This window comes from Varroa destructor, unplaced genomic scaffold, assembly GCF_002443255.2.
Source record: "Varroa destructor unplaced genomic scaffold, Vdes_3.0 BEIS01000004.1, whole genome shotgun sequence".
In the NCBI taxonomy this organism is placed as follows: domain Eukaryota; kingdom Metazoa; phylum Arthropoda; class Arachnida; order Mesostigmata; family Varroidae; genus Varroa; species Varroa destructor.
In genome coordinates this window covers 46,600,235-46,619,928 of record NW_019211457.1, presented here as the reverse complement: position 1 = coordinate 46,619,928, position 19,694 = coordinate 46,600,235, and the positions used below count along the sequence as shown (strand labels likewise).

The window sequence follows — 19,694 nt, the reverse complement described above, 5'->3', positions numbered from 1 at the left end:
AGCTAATGAAAATGCTACGCAGTCTCCATTAAGGGCTTAGTTTTATTTTATCTCCTCATACATTATTAATATTACGTAGTTATTGCACCAGACTCAGTTGTTGTTGTTGTTGTTGTTCTTGTTGTTGTTATTTACAGAGATGTTGGACACCGGCAAGGCAATGCTACACTAACAAAATTCATCGAGAAGACCGTTCCAACACGGACAGACCGTCCAGGAGGGGCTTCACTAGAGATGTTACCTGTCATTTGATTTCTCATTAAACATCAACATCGTCTGTTGCAGATTCGCAACTCTGAATTCTAGTTAGTAGATTCATCATTTTTTATAATTTAGGTTATGTTCATCGCACTATGCCTTTTCCATAACTAGTTTTTCCACATGCCTCTCGCCTGCCGTACATACAGAGCTATATATACAGGATGAGTTTTCAGGAAATCTCATATATCCCTTCTGATAACTTTGTTTTTGCTTATTTTGTAATGTCATATTGTCCCCTCAGTATCGGTGAGTGCTGTTAATAGTATTTATCATTTAATTATTAATTTTATAATAATAATAATAAATATTATTGTTATTATTATTATTATCAGCATCATCATGTCCATGCAGTCAATCAACTAATAAATAAGAATGTCGATATTCAAAGCACCCAGATGTATCAGTGAGTCTCAATTGTGCTGAAGACTTTACCAAGTTGCCAACAGGCCCAACCCTTTTTTCGTGCGCCGTGACCTCATTTACTTCTAAACTATTATAATCATTGGTTCTGAACAAGCTAACAACAACCGTAACAGCCGTCAGAACAACGAAACGTCGGCGACTAAATTCTATCGGGTCGTTTCCTGGCAACAAAAGTCGCGTGACAATCTTCTTTCGCTATTTACCTCTCGACTGTTACTTTTTTTTCTTCTATTTCAGCCACGATCTTCTCTCCTTATCTTCCACCAGCCACCTTTGACCTTAATCCTTGATTATATGACACTGTTTTGGGCTCTTACGACTCGTATTTATTTGTCTATACGCGAGCTGTGCTCACTATCACTGGATTTTGTACAAGCGACTATATATTCCCATTCGAGCTCGTCGATGAGCCCGAACCTCATCATGAAGATATGCGGCGTACGGAAGAGATCGTATCAAAGCGACTGCGGAGTGGGGTAAAAATTGCCGCAAATAGTATTTTTTTGCGGTGACTCCATGCGACATCTTCATAGGCTTCGGCCGATAGTGGGATCCCAATCACCGCATCTGCGTGCTACTTTACTTGAATGTTAGAGCACGGACTTGGCGATATTTCCCTTTGACGGCTCCGTCTCTCCAGCAGACGGGTGTGTATCTAACCAGTAATGAGTGCTGGATCAGTTGCAGTAACTCATCACGACAAAACGCATCGGTCCCCAACAAGTCATTGCTTCACAACGCAGCATATCAGCGAACCCGCTAACATGTACGCTTCTTTGACGCAGAGAATAAACGCCATTTTAAGCTACTTATAACGAACTGCTTCGTCCAATAGCAGTTTCTGTTCCTGTAGAAGTTATCGTAGTAGCAGTAAAACCCATCCTCCTCAGAGGTGAATGGGTCGAAGCTCTTGGGTCGATGCAGGTGCGTCACACTGCGGACAGCATTGCTTCGTCGCCTGTGGAACATAACGAGCGAGAGGAACATTCGACGGAAAGGGAGAAGTTAGGCATGAGTTCACTCTGGGGATGCAGAGGCAATTGGGAGAGGGTCTGCCAGACGAAAGTAAAACCAAGACTTTTTACTGAGCGCATTGAACCTCAGACTGGCAGTGTGGCGGATTGTAAAGAGGAAAGAGCTCGGATAGCTCAAAGTCTTTGCGTCGTAGCATATGCAAGAGAATATAGAAATTTCAGTATACGTTACGCCTATACATAGTCGGGCGTTATGATTTGATGTACGGATGCAATTTTTGGAAAGTAAGTTGATTGATTGCTATGGTTGTAATGCAGTAGACCATTAGTAATGTCAGCAGGTTCTATGTGACACACTTACTACTAAAATGATAACTACTAAAAGACAAAAGAACTTACCAAGCTTTGGTTCCAGCAAGCCTCGCAGAGCACATGCCAACAAGAGGTTGATACCAAGGGTTTGTCATACGGCTTCTCACAGACGGTGCAGTGAACACTACAAAACCAAAACAGACACAGATGTATATTAATGATGCCAGTGAAAATGTTGTTGAAGACATAACTTATCGTTTAACGTAAAGAAATCGTTTTACCTCGTCCCGGTTACTTCGATAAAAAGTACAAAATAATTTAAGAGCATACGAGTAATTAAAATCATCAGTTCGTCCATTGAACCCTTCGGGTCATCGTCTAAGCGAAAAGGAAGGGAACCAGCATGTCCATTGAGAAAATCACACATCCGCAAGAAAGCTAACCTTGAACTTCGGTCGATTCAGGCTTCTAGCAAGGTTTAAAATGTAAACTGTCACTTTCTTGTACCGATGGCATCAACTCTCTGTGACGAGATGAATACAAACAGACCGAGCGAGCTGGACTTCCGGACGGATAGAAAAGAACCAACTCCAATTTCAAAATGGATAGCACTTCCTAATTTAAAGGGGAGCAAAAATCACTACCCCCACTAGAATCTCTCGATGACACCATCGATCACCAGCTACCAGAGAGACAAAGCCGATTTCAATTCAAATCATCCTGGCCAGCGAATCTGACAAGACATCTTAATTCGGTAAAGCTCGCTTTGGATATTATTTTAAGACAGGATACGACTATACACTAGAATACGAGAATTTCAGCTAAGTTAATACTATTACGATTGACACCCCGCGTTGAAAATATTGCCGATAAATTATAAAAAAAAACACACACACATTTTACCAGTATCGGTATGTCCACGGAAGCTTCACCTTTAGTTGTTTGAATGATTTGCCGTTATTCAATAGAAAATAAAATATGCGAAGCTGGAACGAGCACAGTCGCACACGGCGAAATCTGTTCACATGTATACTACTGTTTAAAGGAAATGGTGGGAGTAATAAGCTAGCAACCTGGGCGCGCAACGAAACCCATCGGGCAACATCGTTGATTTCTACCTGCAAATTACGTTGCAAGGACTTTGTAAACCATATTGGTCGTACGATCACAATAATAACAATGGGTCTTTTTTGCACCGTATGATACGGGTACCCAAGTAAATTATTCGATTGGATCCTATGACAAAGCACACTGCAGCTGTATTTTCATAATTTTCGTTGTTAGATCAAGCGGACACTTGAGATAGGTCCTAAGATCAGCTCCTAGGCCAGGGTAGACTGACCGAAACACTTACGGAGCTCACTGCCTATACTCCATAGTATGAGGCACCTACTGGGTTGCGTGTGTGGAAAACGAGAACTTTGAATTTCCTATGGTCCACAGCTAGACTACGGGTTTAGGCATACCCCGCACTGTAGTTAGTGTTACTAAATTCTTGTCTTCAACTTACCCCGAAGGACTCAACATCCACCATCCCGGAGGCCATCACAACGACAACTAACCGATCTACGAACTAAGGGGATGTTGCCAGATTGAAAGCAACGTCAAATGTTAAGGACTCACAACGCATTCGCTACGTTTCTCAGCTAGCTGTCGTCTAACTGTTAGTGTGCAGAAGGCACTGGCTACGTTAGACTGATCCGGCGTTTGCCAACTCCTACACTCGTACCCACCCGCAGGACCGCACATATAATCGAGCACCCATCGCAAGACCTAGATTAGCAAAGTGTAAGGAGAAATGTGGTGGCTAGGCGAAAGGAAATCAAAAAAAAAATATATATATATATATAGTCACCGGACATAGGGCAACTGACCGCGACCAAATCGTTCCTGGTCGTTTCCTGCACTTTGAGGGATAAGTGCGCTTTTTTTTCTCCGGTTGCACTAGAAGACAGGAGATGGACGAAATCATAAGCTCAAGATTTTGAGGGCAACAAACCTCCGTAGCTTGGTTTTTCCGTTCTATGACCCAAAGCCTCTCCGGGTTTGCTAAGTGGCCAGACCTACAGAAGAGAAATGGGGGTTTATGTGCCACTACTAACCAACAATCCCTCTAGACGCGCAGCATAAGTGGGACATATTTGTGAGATTTTTATTTGCGCATCATTCGGCCATTTCCACACGCCAGTGCGAAAGTGAGCCAACCAGTTCGTCGCCAGCAGAGGAATCCCAGGGGTTCAAATAGGATCAACTGAAATCTGTTCCTGCTGCCCTTGCAACCCCTCTTCCGCAGCGGATTTTGAAGCTTTAAAAAAAGAATCTTACCTCTGGCACATTTTTGGCCCACAGGAGTCGCTGGGTAATGTCCACATTCAGTTTGGAGGCACCGGTCACACTTTCGAACTACTTTTAACGGCCACCCCCTCCCCAAGTCCACACTTCCGAAATAGCCCCTGTTTGTGTCTGTAAGAGAAATGGTGTGCGTTCCTCTCTATTGTTTTTACAGCCACTACAAATTGATGATGTCGAGCATTGAGGATTCAAACATCAGACTCAAAAGGAGTAAACCAGAGGGAGATAAAGCTTAAGGTTGCAACAAAGCACGAACGAGTCACATGACGCAATTCTACGGGAATGACGAAGGTGCGACCACGAAGTGTCATAATCTCTCACAAATACGAAAGCGATCGTAATAAATAATTTAGATACGTACAAATAACCACAAAGATGTGTATCACCAGCAACGGATAGCTATTGAACAAGATCGTCTTGCTTAAACTCTTGGCTACAGTTGTACTCAGTTTTACTCTCGTTTTCACTATACTGCCCGGCTTTTTCTCCTCCTGTCTACGCTGGTGCTATTGCTGTTCTTGAGAAAGTGGCACAACATAAGCCGAGAACAGGGAAGATGGATGCTAGTCGTAAAGATGAATGCCCTCGGCTCTTGTGCGACGCCTGAGTGTACGCGTGGTTGGATGACTGAGAACTCTCCCATCTTGGACATCTCTCTCATCGACGCCTGAGGCAAAATCTCGGGGCGAATTCGAGAGTGCAAGCGTCACCTGGAACATGACAGAACTGAAAGGACGACGACGACCAGCAAGAATAGTGGCTAGGATAGATTTGTCTGCCTCGCGGGTCGACTTCGCGATTTCTCTCGAATGGAACGGATCAACCGGGGACGAAGTGTTCCTTTCGTAGGGCCACACCGAATCGGCTGTCGAGTCTCGTGACGCGGGGGCGGATATCAGGAAAAGCGGCGGCCACAAGGAGGAAAGCTCCAGGCAACAAACGAAACCCGGGCAACGAAAATATTCTTCATGCTGTTGCATTTCTTTATCTTGTTTCTGTTGTTGTGGACGTCGTAGTTGTTGTTGTCTTTTTTCGTGTTACTCTGTTGTTGATACCGTGGTGTTGTTGTGATGCTCGCCGCCTTGTTTGTGCTGAGAGTTTCTCGGAACTCAAAGATTAGATCTTTCACGCTCAGTCTGAATTGGGCAGCTTTTCGTCCAGTAAGCGTGCTAGCTAGCATCTTCTCATTGGCTTGGCAACATATTACATTCACGCTTTTATCTGTAGGGAGCACCTCACGAGAAGTTGGTCGAATTTGAGAAGGGGTAAAAAGGTACTAGTATGACAACTTGGGATGGCAGCGCATCACCACCAATGTCAACGGCATAAGAACGACCGAAAAATAAAAAAATGAAATGTATGACATGTTCTTATTTGATCCATTGTGCAAGGCGTTACGCAAGATCAAAAGTGCCCAACTGAAAGTGAAGGTGGGCCTTCGAAACATTCACAGGATGCATGTTGAGCAACCCGAGCTGTCTAGAGAAACTAGCAGAAAGTATTGTGCCTCTCTTAGCTTTGGCTAAATAGGACGATGAAGGAAGCTGAATACGTACAGTAGAGCAAACTGAGAACTATAAGCGGCGATATTTTTAGATTTCAGCACTTTTTTCTACAATATGACGATGGATTTCAGGCGGAAGCATATGCCATCTTGCGATCACTTCAACAGCTCTGAACAGGACTGCAATGGCTTCAAATGAATTTACAACAAATTGTCGGTTACGATGCAATCCAGCGGTATCATCATGGAGATTTCTGTCCTCTGTGAGCTTGATGTCGCTGGAACGCGATGGGCCGCACTTGCCCTGTCCGCGGTCATTGAGATGAGTTAGTTAACAAGATAGCTGGTTCCAGAAACACGTTTTGCTCGTTTGCCATACGTTCGGTACTTCCGTCTGAAACAATTAAGCTACTTGTTTCTAAGAGCGCAACCTACTTCTACGATGTACTAGACTGATTCAACGATTTTCCGCTGAAACTTTCAACTAACTGGCTATCCAGAGAGCGAATACAAAGATAAGCTACGCCATCAATTGGATGAACTGATCGGCGAAATATTCTCCTGGCCGTTTCATCAAACAAACACAACTACGTTCTCTTTTTCGAGAACGCTACGGGAGAGCCACACCCGCGACGTAGCGCGTGTGCAGATTTAGTGCTGTTCTGTACAGGATTTTTGCTTGATCGACACTTGCACCCCCTTCGACAGCGAAAAGAACCTCTACATCAATAACCTCCGCGGACCTAGCCAATTAGAAGGCACGATGGAGACAGGTCGATTCTATATAGAAAAAAGAAGAAGCCGAAGAAAAAGAGATCCGATGAGCGAAATGGATCACCAAGACAAGACGCGGACCGCTTATTGATGTAGGCGACGCCTACACTATACGCGTCTGCTGTGTACATACAACAGCGTAGTCCAATTCCGCTATACGAGCTAGTGCTACTACTTCTAATCTTAGTGATGGCCACCGTTGCTTCACGTGCTCTACCCATGCATGGTCCCTGCATTCATTACGCTAGAGTGCTTTGCACCTGGAATTTAGTGAACGATTCGTATTCAAGACGATGCAATAACTCAGCCGTGGAACGAGTTGGCTGGGGCAGATAGCAATAAATACCAGTCATCACTGCTTCCTGCCTTGTTGGCTTTTTATTGGGGCGAGCCAGGGGGGCAAAAGGAGGTCAATATGCATAGCAAGAAGCAACAAGGTGAGTTTCCCTTTGAGTAATTATTCACTGTGGAATTTCAGTGTAGGCAATAGGAATCAAACAAGGTACGCATAAAAGTATGTAATAACCTATAATCCATCGGCAGCGTACCATTTGCTACATATGTCATAACCTACTGGAATTCTCGGAGACAAAAACAATTAAAGCTATTTGTGGCATGTATTTGTGGCTGCAGGAGTTGCTGAAAGCGTCTTGGCTCAAAACTTGGTATTACTATTCTTTAGACTGCACATTATAGCGCGTATAGTTCACCTGTAAAAAAAAACGTCTCTTGTACGAAGCCGAAACGGTCTTCCCATATAGATATACCAGCGATGCAAGCTGCACGCTATGCGATTACGGTATGCTGGCTTTCCGCTGGTCAACACTTAAACAATACAATATTTGATTTTGTACTAATAAATGTTCGATAAATCTAAAGCTCACAACAGTAAAGCAAAATCTCGATTAAGATTAGCAGGAATTGTCTATTATATGATAGAGTACTTACGCTGAATCTGTAACTGCCGCCGGCGACTTCGGGCTATTTGGATGATCTGCCGATGAGGGCCGTGGCTCTGAGGGACTTTGTACTCCTGCAAGTATCATGTAATAAAATGCCGGACATGCCAATAAACAACGAAGAGCCAATTAGTTCGATACGAGCTCGGTTTAGCGAGTCGGTTAGAGTGGTATGCTACCTGATTATGGCGACAAAAAAAATATCACAAGACTGGAGAGCCGTTGCACAAGTTCCAACTCGTTGCGCTCAATATTGAGCTCGGTTGTTTGGGCTCCCGGCATACCAGGAAAGAGGCTTTTGTTGAAGTCTGGGGGTGGTGGTCGCCGAGGGCACTCGGGGGTGAAAAAAGCGAATCAGCAAGACAGCATGCCTCGGAACATCGGAGGAATGTCTTCGGACCAAGTTTGAGATGCCCATGAAAAATAGCAAGTAGGTAACGTGTAGGTACCCGTTGGCGGTAAGGTTCTGGTCTCAGTCGGCTTTAAAAGCTTAGTGTCATACAAGTTAAACTTACCATCAAGCTGTTTCGACCGTCTGTCCTGGGCGCTGGGCTGCTCCTGCTAAGAGACATAACACGTGCAAACACACGGAATAGGATGACATCGTTAACAAAGAATGTTACCAGATCACATGTCACTCGGAAGAAAACTCTAGCAAAAAATACACTTTTATCTTTCGGCTAAGAGTCTTTATAGCACGTTACATCGTTCAAGGGTTTCGGTGGCCAGAAACGTCACATGCTACCATCTTGGCCACCGACTGACTTTGACATCCTCTGAATGTCTTTTCAGATTTGACCCTACGCTTGATTCTTTTTGTCATCAGCCGGTCAAAGAAATGGAAACAAAGACAACCAACTTAGCTGAATACAACCTGTTTCGAAAAATCGACTCCGCATGAAACGCTTTCGAGGACAACTACGAAAACACTTCCTGACATCGAGGGAGAGTCGCCAACGAAAACTAGCAGAAGCCAACAGCATCACCGTCAGCAACTGGCAACGGGCTTTAACGCAAAGGGCGGATAGATCGCAATGGGGGAAGACAACAAAATGGAACCGACAATCACCATCGCAGTCGTCGGCAGCCGAGGGGGGGTTAAGGGGAGCCGCACGATGTCAGCATCAAGTGAAGCGCAAAATTAAAAAGCACCCGCAGACGTTGCCAGCTGCCCACCGTGGCTCCCGCCGTAGAATCGGTGATTGACATGAGGTAACAGTAACATGCTTGGAAAAAAGGCAACGGCGCACGGGTTGGTAGTGGTGGAAAGTCAAAAGATAGTTGTACGATCCCTTAGTTTAGCCCTCCCCAGAACCTCCTAATAGAATTGTCTATTGTGCACCTCGCCGGGTTTCGTTGTAACGCCCCTATATCTTTGTCCGACCGCCGTGAGAATAAGTTGTCGTGTGTTGAATCTTACGACACAATCGACTGCGATCTGATCTCTGAACTCGGCTTTTCTTCACTAACACTCGCAGTCACAACTGACAGAGCGAGAGCTTCTTTTTTCGATCCGCCGTAGTCAAGGAAGTGCACACGCATCGAAACGAAAACCCTCAATTTATAAGAAAGGTGAACATTGCATACAAAACGAATTTTGCGAGCGGTTGGCCGCCACTTCGCGCAGCGATAACGTCGCTGGTTGGTAAAAGCTAAGTTCTAGTTAAAGGAGAGATTTTCGTAAGTTAAAAGGCAGAAGCAACAATTTGTATAAGCAGAAAAACAAGCCAGTTCGATCCCCAATTTTTATCGTCACACTATGTGATCTCGTTATCGTTACGCACGAGCTCGTGCCCTACTCATTAAACGACAGTACTAATAATAATAATGTCATGGAATATACGTAGCTTGCCAAGTTGCGTGAAGCTGAATGTTGCCAGACACGACGATACTGAAGTATCATAGAGCCCGTAATGAGGATGATGATAATCTTTGAATTGGTTAAGCATAGTACATAGCTGTGAACAAGGACAGAATTCATAGCTAAATCCTATTCTCTCGAGGTCCACTCCTGCATGCATGAATATGTCAGGCGAACGATATCATGTCACTCACCTTGAGGTCAAGCGGGGAACTGGTAATCTCCTCGGACTTGCGTTTTCGCGCTGCCAAAGAGAAGGCTGTAGTTGGAATCGGACGAGTAAGTGAGGAAAAAGACATGGAAAGAAAAAAAGACAAAAATGTTAGACACCTACGAACTCCGAATCGATAAGACTACTTATGGGTTATCTAGCGCTGGTCCACACAGCGGTGTCCATCGTAGCCGTTGAAGATTTTTCTAAGGGGGTAAGCAAAGGCAGTCTCGTCGTTAATCGAGTTTGGCAATCGGTGCCAGGAGTTTCTTGGATGGGTTGCTTACTATCCGCATTTCTCCATCTTTGGTGGAGGGAGACCCTATATTATCGCGGTATCGGTTAGGACGCTTTAGATGTCTCGAGACCGAAGAGATAGGTACTGCTTGGTGGCGGTGGGTGGACACCTCATTCAGGATTAAGCTGCTGCTTGTCTCTGGCCAGAGCTAAGGGTTAGCCTCCCCAACCGTGCGTTTCTTGACTGGCTTGCCAAACCAAACGCTGTTAGGAAGAGGCTTTGCAGAGACGGTTAAGATGAAATCGTTTACTGGAAGGCGATACACGCAGCCGAGTTCTCCAGTATCTGTATCCCTTTCTCCACTACCTAGAGCCTTCCTCGTTTATTCCCCCTCTGCGTTTAGACTCAATGTGTCTGTATGTTTTTTACGGGGGGTGACAAATAGCGGATTTAGTGATGCCAGGTTAGCTACGCAGAGCCGAAGCGATATTGCACGCCCATACCGGCCGCGTTGGGCGACTTCGGTTTATCTGACTGTTTCTGTACGAGCGACCTGGGCTGTGTAAGAGGCCATAGGAGGACACCTATCTCCTGTGCTTAAAGAAGCAGCGGCACCAACGATGGTCCCCGAATGCATCCCCGAATAACAGTTGCTGCCAGTGCTGCAGGATTGTTTCATACATACATATACATACGCAGTGTATGGCTCTGGGCACGTCGATCTCGCGGCCACTTCAGCGGTCAGTTCGCTCAGGGTGGCCACAAGCGTCTTTTTTTTCGACGAATAGACGTCAGCAAGGCATTGCGAGAATAAAAACACGAAGTTGTCTCGGCGCCTGCAACCCGTAAATACTGCAACTACTGTTGCTACTCCTGCGAGTCTTCCAACATTTGCAGGCTTACTATTGCAGTGGTAATCTGGCGCAGAATGAGGTGACAAGGTTGCTACTAGCAGTGGAGCCAAACGCTAGTGTCACTCATCGTTCGAGTCGAGGTGACTCACATTGCAAGTAAGTCGATCCTTTCTGCCCCACAAGATCTGTATGCTCTGGACGCCCCCATTGGTCCCCTGTCTTGCTTAGTATTCGTTCTTACATGTACGAGCTCCTCGCGAGTTCTCCATTGACTTCATTCCCCGTTGCGTGGTTTGAGACGATTCGGTTAGAGTCGGATAGGGTCGAGGTGAGCCGTTTGTCTATACTTGCTCCTAGCGCCCGCTGCAGTGCTGTGGTCGTTGAAACCAATCCGTAGACGAGGAGTCAAGTGCTCTTTCGCTAAGAGTCCTTGGCTACTTGGCGCAACGCCTGGGACATCGACAGATGCTTGAATAACAGCTAAGCGACGAACCCCCGGCCGAGGCGGTGAAGCCAGTGCGAAAAGGCCCGTCGACAGGCTTAATGCTGGTTGAACTGCTTCTCCTGAGTGTCTTTTTCCAGTGAGGCACTGAAGAGCTGTAGTTGTTCGCGGAGCCGCGACTTCGGGTAAGCGTCGCGCCGACTATCACTCAACTCTTCACTTGCTTCACTCTAAAGTGCTTAAATTGAATTATATCCCATTTGAGTCAATACAATACCGGCCGAGACTTAACTCATCTCGAAACGATGATATCTTTGAGATGTCTGCCGACCAGCGTTTTGCGTATCCGATGGACTCGTTGCCTATCTTATCCCCACCTCTTCTATATGCCAACAGCCCCGATTTTGCTTTCCGCTTTCAACACCCCGTTCATGAGGTGGGGGGTGGCGAAATCATCGTCGACTGGGCATGCACATACGTATCAATGTATGAATTCGTCTGAGGCACTCGCCCATTGGCTCACATTTTTTATTAACTAAATTTCGGCTCTTCATGCTTCCCATTATAACTTTAGACTCTTTTTCACCGAGGCCACTTTCGAGTGGTGTTCTTCTTCATCGAATAATAGCAACGGCAAACGGCTTCAAGAGTTTACCGATTGCCCCGCACAAAAACCGATTGAATAACAATGTTCATCTTCCGCACGAATTTGTGTATTCCAGCTATTTGCTAGGCTAGTATTATACATCGATTCACTATACAAGAGTAACATGTGGTGCCAATGGTTGGCCAGTTTGCTGAGGCCTCGACCGTATATGATTCTGCCTGCGAGTGCCAAGTCAGTTGGGCGTCATCGTGATCGGAGAAATTTAGAAACCTTCTCCGACCCTGGCACAAAATCCAGCTGAGTATGCAAGTCAGGTCTCAGTCAGTGTTCGTGAACAGAAGCTGCCAAGAACGGGCGGTCTGGGAGAGTATATTGCCACAGAACAGAATACTAATGGGAGGAACTTGGGGAGCAACTGGCTAAGAATGGGTCGCGGGATTGGATCCGCTGGAGTAATTCGGCCGGAAGTAGAACACTGTTGGTATTAATGGCAGTGAAACACTGACTGCGGATCAGAACAACTCGTAGGTAACCAGTACTGCCTCTCAGCCGACTATTGGCTGCGATATAACCTGTGCCACCTAACCGGCGCGTTTGACTTCAGTTCCTGAGACGATGGACAAAATCAGCAAGGAACGACAGCGCTTTACTGGGTATAATTTTTGAGTTACAACTCATGCCCATTCATTTCACACGCGAAAGGAACTACCCGCAAAAAGAGACCTCTTTCCGTTGGGATATATACAGGTTTTGGCTACAAATGTAGATTTTTTTTTACTTTGATACGTAACTAGCCACAACATAATATACATGCAACATAGTCGTACAAAGGACAAACAATGTGATGTTCTCTAAATATTGGTTAATTCACTTACCGTAATGTCTATCCCACGGGTTGTTTTCCTCGTCCTTGCTTATTTTAGCTGAAACGGCCAGAAGACTAGGATAAGTTTAATAGAATAAAGTAATCTGATTCAGAGTTTGTTAGTGCGTACGATTAGCTCGGTTGTATAGCAAAGCCAGGCGACCCTTACTCATCACCTTGCCAAAATGCGTGCAACTAGATTTGTTAACTAGAGTAGCCCCACTAATTCCGCTTGCCGCCTTTCGGTAGCGGGCCCATCGCAAAATGACCCTGAACACTCAGTTTTCAGACAGGACACTCAACCTTACCACTGACACAGGCGTGCAGATACACGCTCGCGCATTTGGCTAATTGAGTTTTTAAGGACATCATTTAGAACGAGACTGAACGACCCCAAGAAGACGCTGAGTTCAAAGTTTGCCAACGACATGAACGCACTCTACAACCACTTGCGTACCACCAGTGGTAAGGCCTACACTTCGAAGGCAGTGCGGCGAAACGCAACTCTAAAGTTCAGCAACTATATCACTAAGCGCAGGAGTTCCAGGAAGATAACGGGCACATTACCGAAGGACGCCATCTAGTATCGATCAATAAATGTGCTCGGAGTGCTCACAACGAACGTTATTTGCCCTTTTATGCGGGGCCTAAAGAGTGCTAGGGTATTAGAAGAATTCTTGATTCAAAAATTCTGCGCACGACGTATCCATTCTTGCGACGGTGTGCATGTTTCGCCGGCAAGATCAAGCTGATGCATTACGATCAGTCGATAGGAAAAGCTACTCCTTTCGGCTGTCTCAATCGTCTCGACCGCACTGAAGTCGTCAGCGTCGGCGTCGGAAAGTCGTGACGCGTCTGGCCTGACTAAAGCAAGTGTCATGAGTGTTTCAACGCACACGCCAAAACATCAATCTGGTCTCAGTCAGTCTCTTCTAGGGTCGACCCCCAGTTCCTCGTCGGCTCACAATCAAACCACAATCTGCGCCCCCTTGCCGAGATCCTATGCACATCTCGCTGAAACATACTCCGTTCGGCCGCCTAAGCCGAGACGGACGAAGGCATCCGCTAAGAGTAAACTCATCAGAAATCGTATGGGTCTAACGCTTCTTCTCTGCGCAAGCCCGTCCAACCCAACCGCTAACTCAGCCCCAAACAGTCGCGAGAGGAGCTCGGGAAGTCTTGAGAAAAATTGACACTTGACTGTGGCCGAAACGCCTGCCACGGCGACACTTGGCAGAAAAGGCCATCTACCGAGTGCGGAGTTCTTGTCCTGCCGGAGTCCTGCTTCCGTTATGGTCGCCGTGTTGTAGAGGAAGTTAGGGGTAGCGGCAGGACGGCTTGGGTCAGTGAAATAGGACGAAGCCGGGCATGCACTCCCGTCTGCAAAACTTTGTAGCCCGGCCGCCCAGGAGTAGTCGGTGTTCAGCGAACTCCATTAGCGCACACAGCCCATCCAGGCGCAAGGGTCGACGAACAGTATGCGACTGGGGCGCTGGGTTCGTCTGACGGAATATAGCAGTGGTAGAAATAGCAAAAGGTCGTGAGGATCATACACAGTTTCACTTTGCTACTGTTACATACACATACGTACAAGTACACATATATGCCGGTATATACAAAGCAGAGACATGAAGGACTCACACACACGCAAAAGACATAGATACGTGACTAAAAGAGTCTACTCGAATCGGCTAAACCAACCAGGTGATCGTTGCCGGCCGTTTTTGGCCTTTGTTGCTAGTCGCTTCCAGTCGGTAGAACCGCCAGCAAGAGCAGCACTATCCTCCAAGAATAAAAATCTCCTCCAGCTACTTGATCTCACATCCACTTGCGTTCCATCCACTCGACAACGTGTCTATAAGTGCTTTTTTAAAGTGTGTGATGAGTGTTCTCCACGGGCAAAGGACGGAGCGCCGGGAGTTTTCAGCGAATCGCCGCTATCTCACCTATAAGGCCTGCGGCCCTCATAGCCTCTCGAGTCCTGTTGTTCGAGAATCGGTCCGAAGTGGTTTTAAAACAACAGACATCCTCGTACGTTCATCTGCACACGGCCGTTGTTTGCGATTGTCCATCCAATAGAAATTGGGTCCAGACTGAGTGACCTGTTTTAGATGACTTGAGATCGCTACGACACACATGCACAGATACAGATCACGGCATGCAATGAATATATATATATATAAAGAGAGAGAGAGAGAAGCAATTGCAAACACATGAAGGACACTTACCGTTGAGGCGATGGTGTCTATTTCCGCGCACCTTGAGGAACGTCTGAAGCGACAGCAAAAAGAAAAACGTTGTCACAGTATAGGTGAGAGAACAGAAAAGTGCCATCTATCGCTGTACACATATGTTGGTGCTTAAAACTGTATTGTACAGAGTGAGTTATAGTGTGTCTCGCAGAACAACAGTCACACAAAGGTAGAATCCGGTCAGGGGTTTTCACCCCAATTGTTTCCCTGCTATCGGCTATCCAACGGTTTTCGTTTAACAAGTTGGCATCCAACTCGCTATTGGTCCAGGATACCCTCCGCAGTAATGGCGTGCCCATCTGCTTAGCCGTATCGCAGCAAAATTGAACTTGAAGACCGTCAACACTTGTCAAAATTGAAACGATTTAGTTACACAACCCTTGTCAAGGAGCCAATCGCAGACAATGAACGGATACAAGAGACTGTTATTTTCCCGCAAGCTGCCTACGGCCAACGCTCCGTCTGGACGCTCTGCTAAACGAGAAAGCAACATGGAAACAAGAAGCCGAAAAGAAGAGCTTCACGAAAAGCGTGACGAACGCAAGGATACGGATGCACGGATTGGTGGAAGAACAACGGCAGCCGGGTTAGACACGAGGATCGTGTGGACTGAGTCGGGATAGCAAAGATTTAATACAATTTCGTTCCCCATTCCTCCCGCGTTTTGTCACCATCCTTCTAATATTTCGCAGTAGCCCATGCCCCCTGTCCCGGCCTACAGCTCAGGCTTGCTGGTAGGTCCACTGATCCTTTGAGCGACACGTACCAATTCGCCAAGAGACGCTCAAGCGTGATGCGTCGTAGCCAACAATCGCCCATGTAAGTACAGAGAACTTGCCTTCTAGTACAAAAACAATCTAGTCGAAGACGAGGGCTAGGGAATGGATATCTGGGACTATGTTTTTTTCGTAGAGATCTGAGATCCGCTGGGGCTCCAAACTATCTACATAGAAAGTGGAAAAGCAAAGAGAAGTAAAAAAAGAAAATAAAAAGCCCACTAGCCCAGTGCCCAACTGTAGCTACCATCGCGAGGCTGGTATAGTAAAAGGGGACAGGCGTAAAAAGAAGAGGTAGCATTGACTGAAAAGAAATCAACGAGTACAGAATTGCACAAAACCCCTACGAGCAGTGCCCGTTGCTATTTACCTCCCAGCGGGAAAGTGGCGACCGCTTTTCCTGGCCGAAAGGAAGACGACAAATCCGATCCAAATGCTGGTCCGTCTGAAAGTGTATCGAATACAGTATGATTTAGTTTTGCGTTAATGCATATATATATATATATATATATATAGCCGACTTATATAACTAAGAAAAATCATATGGAAACAAGCTCCCGAAGTACAATGCAGACCAACATCCGAAAGTCTACTACACGCTCTATAGGAATTTCCAAACCAAAAAGAATACTTCTGTTGTGCAAAGGCTTGCACTAGAAATCGCTTTGGGAGAGTACGCATCACTGCCATTAGGTAAAGAGGCGTATTGTGATTTGATGAAACTATAAAGCTCATATCATTGCTAGACCAACGGAAAAAAGGATTTCAACAAGACACCTAAACTAGATGAGTTTATCTTCAGTTGAATAAACAAATCGGATGGATCAGTATTAACGTACGAGTTCGTTTCTTCAGGCGGTTTTTGGGATGTTAATTCTTTATACACACTCACACATAGTATTTGCTGCTGTTAGAGATTACGGCGTCGACCAGGAAGGACTAAATTTGTCTGAATTGGATATATATATATATATATATATATATATATATATGTGCTGTACTCTTAGAAACATTTAGTATCTACTGGTGAAGTTCGCCTTCGGAGTCTCTAAAAAGGAGCATCTGTCTGTTCTCCCTGTCCCTGTCGGTCCTGTCGCTTTGCGAGAGAATCGCTGGAATGAGATAATCCTCACAAACTGTTTTGTGCGCTCTTTTCTGCTTTTAGCCGCTCGTTCTACCCGCTGACGGGAGCGAACTCCGGGGAACTTTACGCATCGTTTGGGATTGTGCGATGGAGTGTACGTGTACCTATCTCCTGGCTCGGTACTCGTGTGCGACCTGAGAGTTGGTCTATGTTCGGCGTGGAGACAAAGTCTGGCTGTTCGCCGGATCGGGTCTGATGTCGGGTCTGGGCTTCGCCACCGAAAGCATCGAGTCCTTGGCAGTCATCTTGCACAGTGATGATGCGGCAGTATTATGTCGAACTGGTTTTTTTCTGACGACTTTGCTACTGCTCCCGCATCCAATGTGGCCCTTCAGCGACGAGTACGAGCCAGCAAATCACAAACCAATGAGAAGTAAACCAGATCCGATTCTAGAACCGCTCTAGCGTTCGGGTTAGATCAGCGAAGGTCTTCTTCGCGCTGCTCGACGAAAAAGCAGAAGCAACCACAGTACCCAATCCTAGCGACGGCGACAAACGATCGCCCGTCATTGCATAGCTGGCTTCCAAAGCTATATCGTGACGCAAATCTTCCTTTGTATCTATACAGGCTCAATAGTAACCCGTGTATGAATAGATGTGTAGTCGCTAGCAAAGGTGAATTATTCGTTTCGACTTGTTCCGCTCTTGGCTCGTCTTCGCTATGGTCGTCGTCGTCGACGACGACAGGGTGATTCCCGTCGAGTGGCGACAGCAGCCTAATCTCCTCAGTCAATCAAAGCTGAATCGAAACTAAATAAACATTTTTGATCCGATTTTATTCTTGAATCGGAGTCGTCCGCGGGGCCTATCACTAGTAGTAGTCGCAGAAGCAGCTCATGTCATCGAGATATCATCTCGTTGTCCCATAAGAAGCGAATTTGTAGTAGGCGACAAGCGACAGCCAGACTGAGCTGTCCTAGAGTCCCCCAGTAGCAGCGGCAGATGGTTGGCAAAGGTGAAGTTAGAGTGAGAGAACGGGAAGGTTTGCAAGACTCGCCAACAGGACTACGTTGGTGTTGCTGAATCTATTTAGGTCCCCACCACTTTGTCCTGGTTTATGTTACATCCAATAGAGAAAAATGAGCGTCTTGTGCATTGCGGTAACATCAAGTTATGATGATATTAGTACTGTTCTCCGAGTATTGCAATGGCGTACGACTCAACCAACTGGTTAATTCTGCTTGATCTGTCCCTGAGCTATACCGCCATCAGAAGGCAACACGAGAAACGCGCTTGTAGTCAGTCCAATTGTGCATTGGCTAAAAAAAGAACAAAGCCTAAGAAGACCCTCAAGACGAGGACGAAAACTGAAATCACGGAATTTCAGTGTACAAAAGTTAATCGCGTATACAGCTCTGGTGTTGCCTTGGGTGATCATGACAAAGGCGTTATTTACGACTACCGATAAACACGGATAACTCACCAAATCGTCCTCCTGCGTTCGTTCAGTCGGGGCCAACCACCTTCTGCAGCTGTAGAACTCGGCAAACTTCTCCATTTCCAGCTCGAGGTGCTCACTCATCTGCTGTGGAGTGAGCGTGATGCCGCATAGGGGACAGATCGGCGTCTGCCCTGGGCTGGATAACTTGCGTAACGACGGGTTAAATAGACGGAATAGATTGTCCCACCGTGGGGGCTCCGGAGTGCCCTGTGGAGTCTTATCAACGGCTTCGGGCGTCTGCTGTATCGCGATGTTATCCTCGACCTTGAGCAATTCGAGGGGTGACCTCCAGGTTTGGCCAGCCCCGACCCCAAGACGATTCTGCTGCGCGGTTTGTTGTTGCTGCTGCTGCGCTAGAACCTCTAGCGAGGTCTTTGCCCGGTGGTAATTTCGTGTAAACTCGAGGCACTTCTCCTTCATGAGGAGATCGGTAAACGCCGAACTCTGGTGACCGCCGAACATCAGATTGCGATTCATAAATGCGGATGGATCAGGATTAGGCAGATGAGGTAGGAACGGTGATGATCCAACGAACAGGTAGCTGTTAGGCACCTGTAAGCGCAAAAACGGTCAGTTACCGAACGACATAACAAAGTAAAACCCTCTGTTCAGTCCTTGCAGGTGGCAACTGGCCTGCTGCTTCTTAAACAATAATCCAACACGTTACAACCAAACAACATCATCTCCACCTCCGTGCACGAACCTGAGCACCGTAGAGCAACGATAGCGCGGGGAAACAGGGCGACCTTTGCGCGGCCTGAGAGAGGCTTTGCTGAGCTGCTTGTTGCGCCTGTGCCTGCGCTTTGAGCGCTGATTCGTGCGCCGAATCGGAGGTCGGTGAGGGTGGCGTATAGCTGACGGGCGAGGAGGGCGCTGAAGACATTGCAGTGCTGCCGCCACATGCCTGGCTTTCCTGAAAATTCATCCCGCATCGATAACGAAGAAGAATAAGAACGAGGCTCAAAAAAGGAAGAAGGACCGGTCCCACCCGAGAAGAACGAACGTGAAGAAAAACAGAAGCAGCAGTGGCTGTGTCCCAGAACGCGAAATAGAGATATACACGTGTACGCTGACCGAATATCGTTTACGGCTCTCAATAACTGAGTGAACCATCGGCAAGCTGAGCCTTCGCAGAGGATGCGGCAAGTATTTTGACGTCAGACACGGCTACAGTTACATTGACATATTAGTTATAAATCATGCCGTATCGAACTTTGAGATATTAACATTTATTTCTATTGCGTTTATTTGAGATTGTCTCATTTGGTGCACTTTATCTAATTATACATTTAATACGATCTATCGTAGCTTTGGAAATAGAAACGAGTAGAAAAGATGTGCTTAACTCATAAGCAATGAAAAGCATCGTATTTACTTTCTATTATAACATGTCTTAAGTGAGTTCGTGTTGTACAAATATAGGATTCATACCGCATGCATCTAC

General features: G+C 46.3%; 1 protein-coding gene and 1 long non-coding RNA gene across 9 annotated transcripts in view; one reads left to right on the top strand and one right to left on the bottom strand.

The window, feature by feature from the left end:
* Nucleotides 1-22: 22 nt before the first annotated feature.
* Nucleotides 23-19,694, bottom strand: part of LOC111249989 (E3 ubiquitin-protein ligase RNF220-like) — an 81,622-nt gene continuing 61,950 nt past the window's right edge. For 5 of the 8 annotated variants that reach the window (XM_022804531.2, XM_086987824.1, XM_086987826.1 and 2 more), the window contains 10 exons: nt 18,954-19,163; nt 18,233-18,802; nt 16,036-16,110; nt 14,866-14,908; nt 12,648-12,695; nt 9,615-9,679; nt 8,075-8,120; nt 7,549-7,633; nt 2,058-2,154; nt 23-1,642 (listed from right to left, as the gene is read on the bottom strand). In XM_022804531.2, the coding sequence (XP_022660266.2) occupies nt 1,571-1,642; nt 2,058-2,154; nt 7,549-7,633; nt 8,075-8,120; nt 9,615-9,679; nt 12,648-12,695; nt 14,866-14,908; nt 16,036-16,110; nt 18,233-18,802; nt 18,954-19,163 (1,311 nt within the window). In that variant the 3' untranslated portion in view covers nt 23-1,570. Of the gene's footprint in view, nt 1,643-2,057; nt 2,155-7,548; nt 7,634-8,074; nt 8,121-9,614; nt 9,680-12,647; nt 12,696-14,351; nt 14,763-14,865; nt 14,909-16,035; nt 16,111-18,232; nt 18,803-18,953; nt 19,164-19,694 lie in introns of those variants that run through there. The other 3 variants (XM_086987823.1, XM_086987825.1, XM_086987827.1) reach the window with 3 other exon arrangements.
* On the top strand, nt 183-18,996 carry LOC147756284 (uncharacterized). The gene is made up of 3 exons (XR_015326948.1): nt 183-305; nt 8,352-8,771; nt 18,863-18,996. It is a non-coding gene; the product is annotated as an uncharacterized LOC147756284 (long non-coding RNA).